The 19,513-nt window shown below is 38.7% G+C and overlaps 1 protein-coding gene across 1 annotated transcript; it reads left to right on the forward strand.

Annotated features, from left to right (window-relative positions):
• Positions 1–3,464: 3,464 nt before the first annotated feature.
• Positions 3,465–19,310, forward strand: LOC115217085 (ADP-ribosylation factor-like). The gene is made up of 3 exons (XM_029786677.2): positions 3,465–4,033; positions 16,291–16,464; positions 18,416–19,310. Exons 1-3 carry the CDS (start codon positions 3,949–3,951, stop codon positions 18,721–18,723), a joined length of 567 nt encoding a protein of 188 aa, XP_029642537.1. The 5' UTR covers positions 3,465–3,948; the 3' UTR covers positions 18,724–19,310.
• Positions 19,311–19,513: the final 203 nt, after the last annotated feature.

Below are 19,513 nucleotides of genomic sequence, written 5' to 3' on the forward strand. Positions count from 1 at the left end.
AACCGTTATTTAGACGGTTCTGCCACATTAGGCCACAGTACATCTAAAGACCCATTGCCTCGTCGTCGTAAGCTCGCCGAAGCATGCTCAAAGACTCTGTAGCAGAATTCCCAAGTTAATGCAAAATTTCACGTTGGTTCTTTGTTCCAACTTCTCCATCACAGAATCGCAGACTACAGCATACACGTGATCGCAAAAACACAAATTTCACTCCAGCCTATGGCGTAGTGGTTAAGAGCGCGGGCTACTAACCCTAAGATTCCGAGTTCGATTCCAAACAGTGACCTGAACAACAACAACAACAACAATAAAAGCATCGGAAAAAAATATCTTAGGAATGAGAACCCAGGTTCGAAATTTCCCCAAGACACCTGAAGAAGGCTGGAGGGTATATCAGCCGAAACGTTGTGTTAACAACAAACAAGATGAGGATATTTCGTTTTGGGATTTGGTTTGCAAGATTCTTTATATGAGTTCGTGTGTTGAGGCATATTCTGTTGTGTCTGGGGAGAGTCATTCTCTTTTAGTGCCTTATTATTTAACACATTCACCGGTAAAATTTCCACTTATTTCTTATTTTTTATTTTCTAAAATGTTTCGTTGCGTCTTGCAACCTTTTCAATAGTCTTAAATAATAAGGCACTAAAAGAGAATGACTCTCCCCAGACACAACAAGATGATGACAAATATCCGTCTAATGTAAATAATGTACATAATTCCTCATCCCTTAAATATAGAACTGTATTTCTTTTTAGTTGGGAGAGATAACCCAATTTTTTGATGGGGGTGAGATAACCAAAAAGTACTCATAGTTTTTTTTAACTTGACAGCTGATCCTAGAAACTCAGAATTATGTCATAATCATATGTGCATAATTAGCAGATAGAATGGGCAAAAAGTCAGGAATACGCATCTAATAAATGGCCGCATATCGATATTACCATAAGACTGGTTTTCCTTCCCAGGAGAAATCTCTCCCTATATATATATATATAAAAGTGAAGTTGTGTGAGTGTCTGTCTCCTACGATTTAGATTCCTAACTACTCCCACATTTGTAGACGATGAGTCTACGATTTTAAAAATAATTTACCATCATTTTTTCCATTTTAATGCATTTTTTCGCTATTATATAAGGGAAGTAACTCTCTAAAAATGTCTACGATGAGTCAACGATTAAAAAAAAATTACCATCATTTTTTATTCCATTTTTAATGCATTTTTTGCTATAACTCTCTAAAAATGCTTATATAGTTATTTCCCTTACAAACCCGAGCAACGCCGGGCGATATTGCTAGTATATATATAAAGCTGAAGTTCTCTGTGTATGGCTGGTTTGGTAGCCTTCAACTAACACTATCTCCTCCGAGACCCTGCAGCGCAAGTTGACCAAAATTGAGAGTATGATAGAAGAAGGCTTGCTCTTCCTTCCGTAGAAGAAAAAATTCAAATCGGACCATGTTAACACCAAAATTTATTTACATCAAAAGGGTCCTTTTTTTCTATGAAAATCCCTAATTTTTTTACGTTTTTTTTTACTGCTGTATCGCCATTTTTCGGTGTATTTCAACCAGAAAAATGTTCACTTAAAGAGAATAACAAGCTACATAATGCAAAATTTTTACTTTTCAAAAAATCAAATTCTAAAGGGTCGAAACAAACCCGAGCAACGCCGGGCGATACTGCTAGTTTATTGATTATAGTAGTCCACATAATGGTGTGTGGGATTTAAATGTTAAAGGGGAGAAGAGGAAAGGGTGCACAGGACGGAGATGTAAAAGGAACCATCCCCCTCTTTAATCTTTTTTTCTTTTACGGAATCCCACGTTTTAGGCTATGGGGATTCCGATTCTGAAAAAAAAAAATTTCAAAAATCGCAACTTCCAAATTTCATGGTGAGTAGATTGATTACATATTTCTTTGCTGTTTTGTGAGATTTAGCTGTCATTTCTAGCATGTGGATAGCCTGCTTGAAGGCCAAATCAGTAGAATCGGGAGTGGAGGGAGTTGGGTATTTTACTTATTTATTTATTACTCTTTTTTTTACTCTTTTACTTGTTTCAGTCATTTGACTGCGGCCATGCTGGAGCACCGCCTTTAATCGAGCAACTCGACCCCGGGACTTATTCTTTTGTAAGCCCAGTACTTATTCTATCGGTCTCTTTTGCCGAACCGCTAAGTAACGGGGACGTAAACACACCAGCATCGGTTGTCAAGCAATGCTAGGGGGACAAAACACAGACACACAAACATATACACACACACACACACACTTATGTATATATACATATATACGACAGGCTTTTTTCAGTTTCCGTCTACCAAATCCACTCACAAGGCTTTGGTCGGCCCGGGGCTATAGCAGAAGACACTTGCCCAAGATGCCACGCAGTGGGACTGAACCCGAAACCATGTGGTTGGTAGACAAGCTACTTACCACACAGCCACTCCTGCGCCTATTTTGATTTTGATTTTTCCAGTTTCAGCTCATGAGCTGTGGCCATGCTGGGGCACCGCCATTTATTTATTTATTTATTTATAATTTTTTTTTTTTTGAAATTTTACAAACAATTTTTTTCAGAATCATAATCTCCGTATTTTTCTATGTATTTCGCAATTAAAAAAAAAAAAAATTCCGGAAAAAGTGACAAATTTAGAAATGGGAGTGGGAGTGGAATTGAAATTTTGAAGTTGCGGTTTTTGGAAATTTTTTTTTAGAATCGGAATCTCCATAGCATAAAACGGGGGATTCCGTAAAAATATTAAAAAATTCATAGAGAGGAGGGTTCCGTTGACATCTTCGCCATGTGTGCCCTCCTTTCATCATACTGACCTCATCTTACCCCTCTCCCTCCCCTTCACTTCTACTACTTCCATTCACTCCCCCGATTACCGACCTACCTCTCCCTCCCCCGCTTTACATCTATTTCTTCTTGCTCTTCCTTTACCTCTCTATCCCACCTTCCCAAGCCGATGTCGGTTTGTTTACGTCCCTGTGACTTAGCAGTTCGGTAAAACACGTGGACAGAATAAGTACCAGGCTTTTAAAAATAAGCTCTGGGATCGATTCGTTCGACTAGAAAACTCAACAAAAGCGGTGCTCCAGCAGGGCTGCAGTTCAATGACTGAAAGAAGTAAAAAATAAAAAGATAAGATAACCCCCACTCACACAGTGAAGCTGATTCTTTTCCCTACCTTCCTCCTGGGGGTAACTATGTTCCCCTTCCACGTTGGGGTCGATTAAAAAAATGGCAGTTCTATAATAAGTTTCGTCCCAATCGAGTTCTCTCTATCCATACGTTTAAAAAATAGTTTTTGCTAACCTAAGAAATTACTTAGCAGCAACAACAACTACAACACTAGCCAAAAAGTGAGGCGGAAGTAACAATTATGCTAATTTTTTCCACTCGTAGAGTCTATTGCAACTCTCGAGGTATCTATTATGCTACACCACACCTTAAAGCACTTATCACTCGAAATGGAGTGACGCTATTGTCCTAGAACTCAGATGAAAGTAAATAAGATCAAACAGAGAGAAAGAAAGGGAAGGAGGAAGAGGTGAAAGGAAAGCTTGAGTGTGAGAGAAAGGAAGATATAAGAGAGAGAAAGTGAGGATAGTTAGAGTGAAAGAGAGATGAGAGAGAAAGAGAAAGATTTCCTGGACAGTTATGCTCGATATTTTCTCACGTAGCTTTTTGTCTTCCAACTAACAACCAATTGTAGCATTCGGATGAAGTTAAGCATCATATAAATATCCAGACATTGCCTCCCCAGACTCACTCAGTCTGAGGAATAAGTCAAAGCAACACTGTATAAGAACATATATAATATACTTCTTTCTTTTCTCTCGCACGCACACACGCATAAATATCCAACACAAAACAAGGATAAAGTCTGTATATAAATATTTATAAAACATATATTTTTTATTTTAAAATTAACACAAAATATGGGTATATTGTTTTCACGATTTACATTTTCCCATTCAAACCGCGAAGAATCGCGCATTATGATGCTTGGATTAGATGCTGCAGGTAAGCAATTTTTTCTTTTCTTTTCTTTAATCAGTTTTTGATATTCTATAACTTTTATTTTGTTTCTATCTAAGTAACATTTTTGTATCGTCCGCCTTGTGGACGGAAGACACACATCTATTATAGACGGGAGATCAGCTTTCAATTTTTTTAAAACTTTAGCTGAACTTGTTTGTTTTAGCTGGTAGAGGCCCTGGGCGAGGAAAATTCTTTTACAGTATTTAATAACTCGTAAAGCGGCAAGCTGGCGTTAACTGTTGGCAACGCGTGGAAAACAGCTTAGTAGCATTTCGGCCGTCTCTGTGTTCTGAGTTCAAATTCTGCTGAGGCTGACTTTGCCTTTCATCCTCTTGGGGTCGATAAAATAAGTACCGGTCGAGCATTCGGGTTGATGTAATCGACTTCCCCACCCCTTATAATCCGCTGGCCTTGTGCCAAAATAAGTAAAAAAAAAATATTTAATACCTCGTTGTTGTTTAACCTCCAAGGCATCCTTGATCCAACCAAACGCTGACCAGTTGTGACCAGCTCCCATTTTGTTTTTTAAGACATCGGCCTGTGAAGTTATCTTTTCGACATTTCAGGGGTCAATAAAATAAAATACTATGCACTGAAGGAGGGTCGATTCTACTAACAGCTCGCCCCCGCCACTTTCAGAGCCATCTTAGGGCATAAGCACACCGAACAGTTGCCCGAGGGCCTCATGAGTCTAAGGGCCTAATTCTGATGTATGTATGTTGTGGATTACTTTCAATAAATAAATGTTATAAGCCCCAGTGCATTGATTTTTCCCGGAGCCTTATAACACCTAATATTTTATGAGGAGCGGGTGGGGTTAATGTTTCTAACAAGGATTCTTTTTAAATGTAGGAACGAAACGATAAGAGCTGTAAAAGAATACAGCAAGGTATTATTTTGGCCGACATCTAATGATTCTAGGCAGGGCATATGTAATCAGTACTTCAAAGAGTTGAGTCTTGAGCTCCTAATTGGTTTGTTTAAGCTAAAATTATTGAATAAATGAAATAACTGTGTCTCATTATTGCTCTACTTTTGAAATTAAATAGCAATTAAGAATTAATCACATCATAATGGGTAATTATACAAATGTAGAAGCAGGTGGCCAGCAGAAAAGTCAAGGTGCCGGACTAAATATCTAACGTCTCTCCCATGTCGTTAAGTGTTAATCCCCATCAACAGCAATTTTTGCTTATCTTTCTTCAGTTGACTAAAAATAAGATACCAGATAAATATTGGGGTCAATTTGGTTGATTATATCTCCCACCATCACCTCTATAAACCGGATGGGCACTTCCTTACCGCCAGTAACAGAGAGCAGTGACCATTTTTTTTTCCATACGTCCCATCTCTGATGAGTGTACTTTATTAGATAGCTGTCTGATTATTCTGATATCCAAGGCAAAAGCAGTTTGTAAAATTGGCTGTAATGGATCTATAATACTGTATAATTCAATAAATATACACACACATGCTTACATATATGTGTGTGTGTGTGTATTTAAGTGTTGGGCATGTTCCTAGTGGTAAGCCAATGAAGCACGTTCACTGCCGAGTGAAAACAGAGTTTATTTAACGAAATACCCCCTTATAACATCACCTGAGGAGATGCGTCTGCACCAAGGGATGCACCACAACCAGTTATGCAGTATCCCACTCATGAAGGACCGATTCAAGATGTGTCGAAACGATCATTGTGAGCAATAAAGTTTCTCATATATTCCATGCTCCATCTCTATCACTCGTTTTATATATACATATATATATATATATATATATATACAAGATAAGAAAATGGAGAAATACATCTAAATCAAATATCAATTACCAGATAATACTCAATCACATACTTTATTAAACCACCACATAAGAGACTGTAGGGTTAAACATAAAAAAGCAGAACATGTTATCCCATGGAGGGTTGCATTTACAACCCCTATCTCAATTTGTATATATATATATATTTCCTTTACTTGTTTCAGTTAACAGATTGTGGTCATGCTGGAGCACTGCATTAATGGGTTTAGTTGAAAAAGTCGTTCTAATTATATTTTTTCCTAAAACTGATACTTATTCTATCGGTATCTCTCTGCCAAACCACCAAGATACAGGGACGGAAACAAACCAACAGTTGTTAAGCAGTAGTGACACACACATATAAGTATATACGATGGGTTTCTTTCAGTTTTTGTCTACCAAATCCACTCCCAAGTCTTTAGTCGGCATGACGCTATTGTAGAAAACACTTGCCCAAGGTCATATGCAGTGGAGCTGAACTCAGAACCATGTGGTTTGAAAGCAAACTTCTTATCACACAGGCACCTCTGCACATAAATATATCTGTGTGTGTGTGGGTGTATATACACACACACACACACACACACAAACATGACAAAAGTAAATAGATACCCTTATAATCATGAAAATTTATTTAACAAATTATTTATTCATTGTTATAATGTGAATGTCTAATATTTAGTAAACATGCCCTTTGTGTTTTTCAATGCAAGGACCATATTAGGCATGCTAATGATGAGATGACGAATATTCTCTGGCAATAATTTCAAAAGATCTGGTTTTGAAGATACTTTGTTGCTCTTTTTATGAAGTGTCCTGCCCATTATGCCCCAGAGGTGTTCAATAGGGTTCATATCTGGTGACTGGCTTGGCCATGGAAGCTTTTTTAATGGCATTCTCTTCCAACAAATTTTGGGTCATTTTAGCTGTGACAAGGAGTCCCATCTATAAATAAAGAGTCTTCTTCAATCATTTCACCACTTGAGCAGATTGGAAGGAGTCCTTTCTGCAATATGGACAAATATTTATCTGAGTTTATGTTTCCCTCATACTCCATCAACTCTGATTGACCATTGCTCCAAATTGCTCCCTAGACCATCACAGAATAACTGTGGCTACAATCTTTTCACATCAAATTCTTGAGCACAGTCTCCAGACCCACACTCGACTACTTTCAAAAAATACAACAAATCTGGACTCATTGGAGAATATGACAGTATCCCAAAATGCTAGTGGCCTCTCCACCATCTCACTGGCCCAATCTTTTCTCCGCTTGATGTTGGCTGGTCGAAGACGTACTTCTTACTGCTCTGCTATAGTGACCAACTTTGTGGAGATACCTGACAGCTGTTCTGGACAGACATCAACTTGTTCTGCTATGTCAGAGGCCTTGCAACAAGGATTATCCTCCACACTTCTCTTAATAAAGAGAAGAGTCCTATCAGAGGGCCCTGGTCAAGCTGGGTGAGGTGATGTGGACTCCTTCCCCTCTCTGGTGAAGTGCACAATCACACAATTAACTGTAGAAAGCAGGATCCCAAAGTTTTCTGCAATTTTATGCTAAGTCCACCTTTAAAATGATCCACACTATGGCCTCTTTGAAATTCAGACAGTTCCAATGTACATGGCATGATTTGTACATGGCATGATTAAAAATTCACATATAGAACCTGAAACATAAAAATGTCAATTAATAAAAAATATAAACCTTTGCAAAGTGGAATAAACATAAAATGATGTTTTATGGATTGTCTAATTACTTCTGTCATGTCTGTGTTTATACACACACACACACACACAGAGTGCATAAGATATCTGAGGACGGATTTATGCTTATGAAAAAAACAGATATATAACAGCTTTATTTTTCAAAAAATGCTATGAGGCTAAAAAATAAACCTTCTCTGACTATGGCATCTTCCAAAGAATCTTTGGTGTTATGGGCATATTCATGAACCTCTCTCTCAACAACTCTCCACGTGTAATAGTCTAATGGATTGAAATCTGAGCAATTAGGCCACATGTTAGGGGTTATGTAATCATGAACATTTTCAGCCATGCATTCCTGTGTTACTAGAGCCATGTGTGATAGCGAAGGGTTTCACTGAAACACGTATGGCCTTCCATTGCATACACTGTCTATCCAGGGTTAAACAATTATTTCCAGGACCTCAATGGAAGGCCTTGTGGAAAGAAGTAAGGTGGCATTACATGTCCTTCTTTGCTGACAACCCCTAAAACCATAACAGTTGCTGGAAATTTTGTATGCATAACACTTGGAATTTCAGAAGGATCTGCGCATAACCATCTGTCATTTCTTCTGTTAACTTTTTTGATCTTGGTTGAAGTTTTTCTTGTTTGAGAAAAACCAAATCAAATCTTCTTCTACTGGATTTTTCAATTTGTTTAAGATCCTTTAAATCTGATGTAGTGAGTTTCTTTTGCTTCTTCTGACAAAATTGACCTTTCCTCATCATATAAGGCTTCCATCTGATGTTTTCATGGACAACATTTCTGACTTCCTTCTGACACATGGAAATATTTTGCAATTGACCTCATGGACTTTCTGGGATTGAAATCAATGGTCTGTTGAACTTGCTGAATAAATTCAAGTGTTCTGATGATTTCAGAGCATTTAGAATGCTTTTTTATGCTTTGATACTGGTGATACATTTCCATCTTCCTTACAAACTTTGTGGACGAAAGATCTGGCAACTTTTAAAAATCAAGATATTTCTAAATTGCTATGCTCAGCATTTATAACCACAATAACGCATGCCTCTTCATTTCTTAAGTAAGCTGAGGGACTGCTATTATTATTTTCTGAAGCAAAGATCATACAGAGTTATCAAAAAATACAGCAATGACCCAAAAAATGTTATGTCATCAAATACCTTATGCACCCTGTATATACACACTCACGTATATAATATATGTCTGATACACAAAACACACACCCTAGGTATACTCATATATACCAGTACATGTAACACATATCACTCCACATAATGTATGCACTGGGTCACTTACACACATACACAGATACACATATTTTTCAGCTCACTCACACATTCACCCCAATTCTTACATACACACTCACAAACACCATTCTCGCATACACACGCAGTGAATAGTCATTCTGCCAAGTCACCGTAATTATTTTCCTTTCATCGTGTTGAAATCCCTAAAAAGATTTTTTTATTCTCCCTCCTTTTTCCCCCCATCTTAATCCTTTCTGTCGAAGAACATAGGCTTGAAACGTAAAAGACTTTTCCTACACTTTTGTTTTCTGTAAATTTGAATTATTAATATATATCGACACTCTCGGAGTGGTTGGCATTAGGAAGGGCATCCAGCTGTAGAAACTCTGCCAGATCAAGATTGAAGCCTGGTGCAGCCATCTGGTTCAACAGCCCTCAGTCAAATCGTCCAACCCATGCTAGTGTGGAAAGTGGACATTAAACGATGATGATGATATATATATATAATCAAGATATAAGAAATGGTTAAATTATCAAATTTCTAGAATAGAAAGAGACTTGCCTTGTTGGTACCAAGAAGCAGGTATGACAAGTGGTTTTTAAGTGAGGGTGTAACAGATCAACCCTGTTCATGGTTGGTTACACAGACTGATATCATCTAGCGTACCTGTGAACTTGTAAGATTAGACTGGTATTAAGTTAATATTCTTAACAAGCCAATGGTCATTGACATTTTTAAGTTGACTTGACCCGTATCACCACAAAACTTCAATCATGATACAGCAGTGGTCTCATCGAGCAAGTATGCAATTATTAATACCTGCTGTGTAATGCTTAACGGCATTTTGTCTGTCTTGGAATTCTGAGTTCAAATTCCACCTGAGATCGGCTTTGCCTTTCGTCCTCTTGGGGTCGATAAAATACATACCAGTTGAGCAATGGGGGTCAATGTAATTGACTTGCCTTCACCTCTGACACTGCTGGCCTTGTGCCAAAATTTGAAACCAATATTTAATAACTCATTAAGGATTGCAACCTGGAAGAATCGTTAGCACACCATGGACAAAATGCTTAGCGACGTTTCGTCCATCTTTACATTCTGATTTAAAATTCCGCCTGAAATCCACTTTGCCTTTTGGGGTTGATAAAATAAGTACCAGTTGCGCACTGGAGGAGGGGGCAATGTAATTGACTAACCCATTCCCCCGAAATTGCAGCCCTTGTGCAAAAATTTGAAACCAATACCTATTTCTTTACTACCCAGAAGGGGCTAAACACAGAGGGGACAAACGGATTAAGAATCTATTACATCGACCCAAGTGCGTAACTGGTACTTAATTTATCAACCCTGAAAGGATGAAAGGCAAAGTCGACCTCAGCGGAATTTGAACTCAGAACATACCGGCAGACGAAATGCAGCTACGCATTTCGCCCGGCGTGCTAACGTTTCTGCCAGCTCGCTACCTTAATTTGCAACCAATACCTATTATGCAATGGTATGTCGTTACGTCTAATCGTCTGGTTGTGTTTCCAAATGAATTGTTACAGAATTCAGAATATATTTTGTTTGAAGTTTACTTTCAATGGTTATTATTGATACAAAGCACAATCAACAACAAAACAACCAGTCAGTCGTTCATGGTGAAATAGCTGGCCTTCTTTCTTGACCTCTTTACGAGTTACTTGCCGCTCCTCTCGGATGTTTAACAAAGTTAAGCCCATAAAAAATATTTGTAGCTATTCAGTTGTCTACGTCATCATCAGTTGCAGTAGCATTACAGACTACGTAATTACATTTCAATATATGTAAGAGCACGAAAGGCATGGCTGTGCGTGGTGGTTAAGACGTTTGCTTTGCTGCCACGTGGGTTGAGTTCAGTCCCACTGCGTGGCACCTTGGGCGAGTGTCTTTTATTATAGTCCCAACCAATGCCTTGTGAGTGAGTTTGGAAGATGGAAGCTGTGTGGAGATCTGTTGTATCTATCTATCTATCTATCTGTCTTTCTGTCTGTTTGTCCTTGTGTATGTGGTTTAATGGTTAGGGTATTCAGCTTTGAGAGGGTGGCGAGCTGGCAGAATCGTTAGCACACCGGGCGAAATGCTTTCCAGTACTTCGTCTGCCGCTACGTTCTGAGTTCAAATTCCGCTGAGGTCGACTTTGCTTTTCATTCTTTCGGGGTCGATTAAATAAGTACCAGTTACGCACTGGGGTCGATATAAACGACTTAATCCGTTTATCAGTCCTTGTTTGTCCCCTCTGTGTTTAGCCCCTTGTGGGTAATAAAGAAATAGGGTATTCAGCTCGTGAGTTTGACCCCTAGTGGCATGTTGTGTCCTTGGGCAAGACACTTTATTTCATATTGCTCCGGTTAACTCAGCTGGCAAAAACAAGTCGTATCTGTATTTCAAAGGGCCAGCCTTGTCACATTCCGTTTCATGCAGAAACTCCCTGTGAACTACATTAAGGGTATACGTGTCTGTGGTGTCCTCAGCCACTTGCATGTTAATTTCTCAAGCAGACAGTTCCATTTATCAGAACAACTGAAACCCTCGTCGTCGTAACCGACAGAGTACCAGTTATGTATGTGTTTGACCCCCCACCACACCGTTGGACAACTGGTATTGGTTTGTTTACATCCCCATAATAGTAGTGGTTCGGTAAAATAAATCTATAGAATATGTACCAGTCTTAAAAATTCAAAAAACAACACCAAAAAAAAAAATAATAAAAATATAAGCCTTAGTGTTGATTTGTCCAACTAAAACTCTTTAAAATGGTGTTCTGGCATGGCCGCAAAGTAATGACTGAAACTATTCCATAACAAAAGATATTCACATCACCACGTCGTTGAAAACTGGGTTTTTGTTTGCATAGGGCAATGCTCCAGCATGGCTGCAAAGTAATGACTGAAACTATTCTATAACAAAAGATATTCACATCACCACGTCGTTGAAAACTGGGTTTTTGTTTGCATAGGGCAGTGCTCCAGCATGGCCCAGCCCAATGTTTGAAACAAGTTATATAACAAAAGATATTCACATCACCCACATCATTGAAAACTAGGTTTTTGTTTGCATAGGGCAATGCTCCAGCATGGTCGCAGCCCAATGTTTGAAACTATTCTATAACAAAAGATATTCACATCACCACGTCGTTGAAAACTGGGTTTTTGTTTGTATAAGGTAGTGCTCCAGCATGGCCACAACCCAATGATTGAAACAAGCATAATATAATAGACATTCACATCACTGAAAACTAGGTTTCAGGCAGTGCTCCAACATGGCCACAGCCCAATGATTGAAACAGGTATAATATAATAGACATTCTCGTCACTGAAAACTGGGTTTTTGTTTGCATAAGGCAGTGCTCCAGCATGGCCGCAACCCAATGATTGAAACAGGTATAATATAATAGACATTCACATCGCTGAAAACTGGGTTTTTGTTTGCATACAGTAGTGCTCTAGCATGGCCGCAACCCAATGATTGAAACAGGTATAATATAATAGATATTCACGTCGCTGAAAACTGGGTTTTTGTTTGTGTGTGCAATAACTTCTAAAGATTCCCTTTGAGACATTCTTTTAACCGTATATTTTGCCTCGTGTGATAAAAACAGCTTTGACACCATTAGGACAGGCCACAAAGAAAACATCTCAGGTGAGAAGTGCAAACTTTCACAGCTGACCTTTTTATATTTTCATAGGGGTTATTAATAAAACTGGGGCAAGATGTTAATATAGGGTTTCTTCAAGTAGTATTTTTATATTTCTTGCATTGAAAGAATGAGTAATCTTGGAGAATCGGTGATAAATTTATCTAATATGAGATGTTAGTGATGATGAAAGAGATAAGGGATAATTTTGCTGGGTTTGTTTCACGTCTGACATCAATGTACAAAATGGGAATTGCAGAGATATGGCCTTTGGGATTTTCTTAGTGAGGCTTAAGATAACATACATAAACGCCCAAACTTTGTATTTCGTTTAGATAACGTGCTGGTTTGACGGTGAGGTGGCGTTAGGGTGAGGGAGAGTTTGCTAATTTTAATTTAGCATTTTGTTCCCCCCTTTCTTACCAATGAAACGACAGTCTTGTGGAATACTAACGAAAAGAAAGGATCTGAAGAATCGCATGTGTGAGAGAGAGAGAGAGAGACAGACAGACAGATCATCCAAGCTCAATGCAACATATAGTAGCATAGCTAGGTGGAGGCAAGGGCTGGTTTGCTCCAGGTGATGTTTACATGGGAGCATCACTTTTGGGTCTGTTGTACAAAACCTGTATAGGGCTTGGAGGTCCAACACGATGGGGGGATAAACTCATGGGTCGACCCAGGCAGCACAAATTCTGGCAACATTATGGAAAACATATCAGAAAATTTGCCAGGGATGCCTTCTGCCTAAAGAATTTATAGTTAAGTGTGGACTAAAATATTCAGTGTTATAAGTCGAAGGCAATTTTTAATCTCAAAATTAAAGGCAAACACAAGTCAAGAATGCTTAAAATTTTATTTAGAGAAACTTAACAAATCCTTTATAAATGTAAACAATAGGCACAGGCATAGCTGTGTGGCTAAGACACTCACTTTGTAACTAGTCACGTTGTTTCGGGTTCAATCTCATTGCGTGGCACCTTGGACAAGTGTCTCTATTATAAACCTGGGTCAAGCTTAGTGAGTGAATTTGGTAGACTGTAACTGTGTAGAAGTTTGTAGTACATACCTCTCTATCTAGTTCTCTCTCTCTCTATCTATCTCTAAATATATACATATATATAAATATTATTTTTTAGGGAATAACAATTCCGGCATAACAGAGGTTCAAATTATTCTCAATGAAGAAATATATATTAATTTAGAGATAGTATACCCCTACCATTCATCAGATACTTGCGAGAATTCAGATCAGTACAGTAGGTATATATGTGCTTGTGTGTGTTTGTGTCTGTTTGTCCCCCAGTACCGCTTGATAACTGGTATTGATATGTTTATGTCCCTGTAACTTAGCGGTTCAGCAAAAGGAACTGATAGAATAAATACTAGGCTTTAAAAAATGGCATAAGTACTAGGGTCAATTCATTTGACTAAAAGTTTTCCAAAGTTATGCCTCAGTATGGCCACAGTCTAATGACGGAAACAAGTAAAAGATAAAAGATTTGTGCGGCATTTATAGGTGCAGGAGTGACTATGTGGTAAGTAGCTTGCTTACCAACCACAGGGTTCCGGGTTCAGTCCCACTGCGTGGCACCTTGGACAAGTGTCTTCTACTATAACCTCGGGCCGACTAAAGCCTTATGAGTGGATTTGGTAGACGGAAACTGAAAGAAGCCCGTCGTATATATATGTATATATGTGTGTGTGTGTGTGTATTTGTATATGTTTGTGTGTCTGTGTTTGTCCCCCAACATTGCTTGACAACCGATGCTGGTGTGTTTACGTCCCCGTAACTTAGCGGTTCAGCGAAAGAGACCAATAAAATAAGTAAGTACTAGGCTTACAAAGATTAAGTCCTGGAGTCGATTTCTTCGACTAAAGGCGGTGCTCCAGCATGGCTGCAGTCAAATTGCTGAGACAAGTAAAAGAGTAAAAGAGTGTCATTACTTGTATATGAATTGAACCAGAAACACATGGGAATCAAGGGAACAATATGATGTACAGTCAAACCTTGGTGACCTGGAATATATTTACCTGAATTGAACACCTGTTACAAATGTTTTGAATAGATATCGGTGAGTGGGAGCAACCTCAATTATTCTATTCTCTGCAAGAATGTTGACTAGCCACTTTCTTTTATTGTTTCTTGTTTCTTTGTTAGTAGATTTCTATGCTAGGCACAAGGCCCAAAATTTGTGGGAGGGGACCAGTCGATTAGATTGACCCCAATATGCAAATGGTACTTAATTTATTGACCCCAAAAGGAGGAAAGGTAAAGTTGACCTCGGAGGAATTTGAACTCAGAACATAAAAACAGACGCAATACTTATTTCTTTATTGCCCACAAGGGGCTAAACATAGAGAGGACAAACAAGGACAGACAGAGGGATTAAGTCGATTTTTATCAACCCCATGCGTAACTGGTACTTAAGTTATCGACCACGAAAGGATGAAAGGCAAAGTCGACCTCGGCAGAATTTGAACTCATAACGTAGCGGCAGACGAAATACCTATTTCTTTACAACCCACAAGGGGCTAAACACAGAGGGGACAAACAAGGACAGACAAACGGATTAAGTCGATTACATCGAACCCAGTGCATAACTAGTACTTAATTTATTGACCCTGAAAGGATGAAAGGCAAAGTCGACCTCAGCGGAATTTGAACTCAGAACGTAACGGCAGACGAAATACTGCTAAGCATTTTGCCTGGCATGCTAACGTTTCTGCCAGCTCACCGCCTTTCTCTTTTAGTAGATTGTGACCATGTTGGAGCACCACACTGAAGGGTTTAGTCAAAAAATCAATCCAAGAACATTTTTAAAAAAAGTCTGGTGCTTATTCCAGAGGTTTCTTTTGCTGAACTGCTAAATTATGGGGACATAAATGAATTAACACTGGTTGTCAAGCAGTGGACACACACACAACGGGCTCTCACATAGTTTCCATTCACCAAATTCTCTGAGAAACCACTGGCCAGCCCAAGAAGACACCTATCCAAGGTGCTGCTCAGTGGGACTGAACCTGAAACCACATAGTCAGAAAGCAAACTTCTTAACCGCACAGCCATGCCTGTGCCTACAGAAATTATTTTCCTTTTCTTTTCTTTTTTCAAAAAGTCACCATCACCACCACAAATTGATCCCACCCAAGCAAACTTATGATCAAAAGCGTTCCACCCATAACCATCACGTCTTTTATTCTTATTCAATGTGTCCTTTTTCTATCTTTATCTTTTTTGAATCAGTAGGGTTGGAACGTTTTGAAGGAGATTTGGCTGTTGTTTCAAAAATTCCACAGGGCCATGTGGATGCTCCGCTTGGGCTTATTATTTCTAACAAACCAGGTGATGATGAATTAACAGAATCATTTGAGCGGCAGACTGAACGCTTACAGTGTTTTAGTTACGACCTTTGCAATTTGAGTTCAAATTTCACCAAGACCAACTTTGCCTTTCATCCTTCTGAGATCAATAAAATTAAGAAGCAGTCAAAAACTTATTCGATTTCCTTTATACCTTCCTGATACGAATGAGATTAGAATAAGACCTTCTAGAGCCTCTTTCTTTCTTTCTCTCTCTCTCTTCCCCTTTTCTTTCTTTTTCTTTATTTCTTTCTTTGTCTCTGTCTTTCTTGCTCTTTCTCACTTTTTCTCTATCTCTCCCTCCACCTCTCTCTTTCTTTGGTTGCTATTTCTAGCAGGGCTACATCGACATCCATATCCTCCTCATTAACTTCTCATTGCAATGTTCATTTCAGTATCTAAATGCAAAAACTAACTTTTTGCCTTCCTCCTTCTTTTACAGGTAAAACGACATTGCTATACAAACTGAAACTGAATGAATACGTCAACACAATTCCCACCATGGGTTTCAATGTGGAAACTGTAACATTCAAAGGATTGTCTTTCACTGTGTGGGATGTTGGTGGCCAGGACAAAATTAGGTCACTATGGAAACATTATTACCAAGACATTTCATGTAAGTTAAGCATTGAATACATATATACATAATGTCTTTATTTTGCTTTAGCCTAGGGCTGGCCAACCACAGACTTTTATCTTGTGGCCTGCTTGATACTTTCTTGAAGTATTGTGTTTAATTTCAAAATAAAATTGTTTGTGTAGAACATTTGTTTAAAAAATCAAAACATTTGTTTAAAAAATCAAAAATCAAATTCGATGACTGGTGTCCGTGCTAGCAGGGTGCAAAGAGCACCATACGAGTGTGATCATTGACAGAGCGGCTAACCGGCTTCCGTGCCAGTGGCACTTAAAAGGCACCATTCGAGCGTGATCGTTACCAGCATTGCCTTACTGGCACTCGAGCCCCGTACTAGTAGGGTGTTAAGAGCACCATCCAAGCGTGATCGTTGCCAGAGCGGCTATCTGGCCTCCGTAAAAGACACCATTCAAGCATGATCGTTACCAGCATCACCTTACTGGCACTCGTGCCAGTGGCATGTGTAAAAGATTCGAGCAAGGTCATTGCCAGTACCACTTGACTGGCACATAAAAGCACCCACTACACTCTCGGAGTTGTTGGCGTTAGGAAGGGCATCCAGCTGTAGAAACTCTGCCAGATCAAGATTAAAGCCTGGTGCAGCCATCTGGTTCGCCAGGCTTCAGTCATTCGTCCAACTCATGCTAGCATGGAAAGCAGACGTTAAACGATGATGATGATGATGATTTGTTTCAAAATAAACAAGTGGCAATAAAGCAATAGCCTACAATTTTATAATTTTAAACAAATGAAAAGTATGAAAAATTCTTGATTCTGTAATTTGATTACTTGACTGTTAGTGCGTAAAGTATACAAGCAGCCCTCAAAAACCTTTGTGATTAAAGTGGCCCTCAATGTAATTCGAGTTGGCCAGGCCTGCTTTAGCCATTGCAGCTAAGAGTATTGCCCTCATATCTTTCGTCTTTGATTTGTTTCAATCATTTGAATGCAGCCCATGCTGGGGCACCATTTTTAAAGAATTTGGTCAACCAAATCAACCTCAGTACGTAAAGTCTGGTACTTATTTTATTGTTCCCTTTTGCCACACAGCTAAGTTGTTGGTGGAGTGTAAAGAAATTAGCACTGGTTGTCAAGTGGTGAAGGACACACCCACACATACACACACACACACACACATAATAAACTGGGGAGATGTACTTGCATAGCAAGCGATTTGATCTGAGATCGTGTGCTGAAATGAAAACAATTGCAGTGTGGAAGGTGTTTGTAAGCCATTTAAGAAACACACAAAAGCCGTTCGATTCACTTCAACATTTAAGTTTAATTTATCTGTTATCTCGGATTTTTGTCAGTGAACAGGTCGCGGTCTTAAAGCGACGAAAATATTTTGACAAATTAAACTTAAATGTTGAAGTGAATCGAACGGCTTTTGTGTGTTTCTTAAATGGCTTACAAACACCTTCCACGCTGCACATAACAAACGTCGGGGACAAAATTAGCTTATGGAAAGACTAACTTTGTGCATAGGACAGGGAGATTTTTAAAAATCTTCTTTGGAAAAGCATGCATCGTATATACCATCAAATGGGTTCTTTTTAACATATTTTCATTAAATAATGTCATAGGCACATATAGGCATAGGAGTGGCTGTGTGGTAAGTAGCTTGCTTACCAACCACATGGTTCCCAGCAAGTTGTCACATGACACGGTCTCAACTTTAACTGACCAATGAAGGCGCATAGTCTTAGCCCACGCAATCTCTAAATGACCACCACCTGTCAATCAGCGAAGCTAATTCAGTGTCAGCTTGTCTCACCTAAATTACCAGTTACAGGTAGATTGGTATTCAGTGAAAAGTATGACAAACAGCAACAAAAATATATTTAATAGAGAAATTTACCTTTTTTTCTTTTAGCTGGATGAAAAATTAACAAAATGACGTCTAATTTGTGTATTTCTTATTTTGCAGGTTTGTTGTATGTTGTTGATAGTGCCGATAGGAACCGAATGGCAGAAAGTCGTTATGAATTGAATGCAGTTTTACGGCAGAAGGAAATGGAAGATGTTCCAGTAATAATTTTAGCCAATAAACAAGATTTACCGAATGCCTTGTCTGTATCAGAGATAACAGATAAATTAAACTTAAGTAAACTAGATGACCGCCGATGGCACATCCAGTCAACCTGTGCTACAACTGGTGATGGAATACTCGAAGCGATGGACAAATTAAAATCCATGGTAAAGAAATATCACCGACACAAATCGAGACATTCTTGAAAAAAGAAGAGACTGACTCTGCTCTTAAGACTCAACCCTATTGTTCTTTTTAATGATAGTAAGAAGTCTTTTACAGATAAAGTTCCCAGTTTTAATTCTGGTCAACTGCCATAATTTCAAAGACACCAACAGCTCTTTGAGAGGATTCTAGTTTCATGTGTTTTTGGATGCATACAGTTACTACAAGGTACCAGTGTGTTCTCAGACTCTCGAGACTAATGCAACATTTTCAATGCCTTTTTAATGAAGTTTAGTGAAGCTTTCAACTTGTTTGCTCGGTCTTGGCATGACAGCATTGCAAAAGATTGTATCTGAAAACCATTGCTGTTTCTTGACCTGGTCCAGAAACAATTTCCAGGTCCAAAAGTTCTTAGGATTTGTCAAATTTATTACCAACTGATTTCCCATCTAAGCTATTTGTACAATCAGCACAATATCTTTTAAAGCAACCCATCTCTCTCTCTCTCCCATTCTCTCTCTTTTCTTCCAATATTTATATCTATGAGGCAGTGAGCTGGCAGAACTGTTAATACACCAAGCAAAATGCTTAGCAAGCATTTCTTCCATCTTAACATTCTGAGTTCAAATTCCACCAAGGTCAACTTTGCCTTTCATCCTTTTGGTGGGGTCAATAAAATAAGTACCAGTTGAGCACTGGGGTTGATGTGATCAGCTTACCCACTTCCCCGAAATTGCTGGCCTTGTGCCAAAATTTGAAACTAGTATTTATATCTATAAAAGTGGTAGAGTGACAGAATTGTTGGATGTACGGTAAAAATGTCTTGCGGTA

Source organism: Octopus sinensis, linkage group LG11, assembly GCF_006345805.1.
Source record: "Octopus sinensis linkage group LG11, ASM634580v1, whole genome shotgun sequence".
Classification (NCBI taxonomy): Eukaryota; Metazoa; Mollusca; class Cephalopoda; order Octopoda; family Octopodidae; genus Octopus; species Octopus sinensis.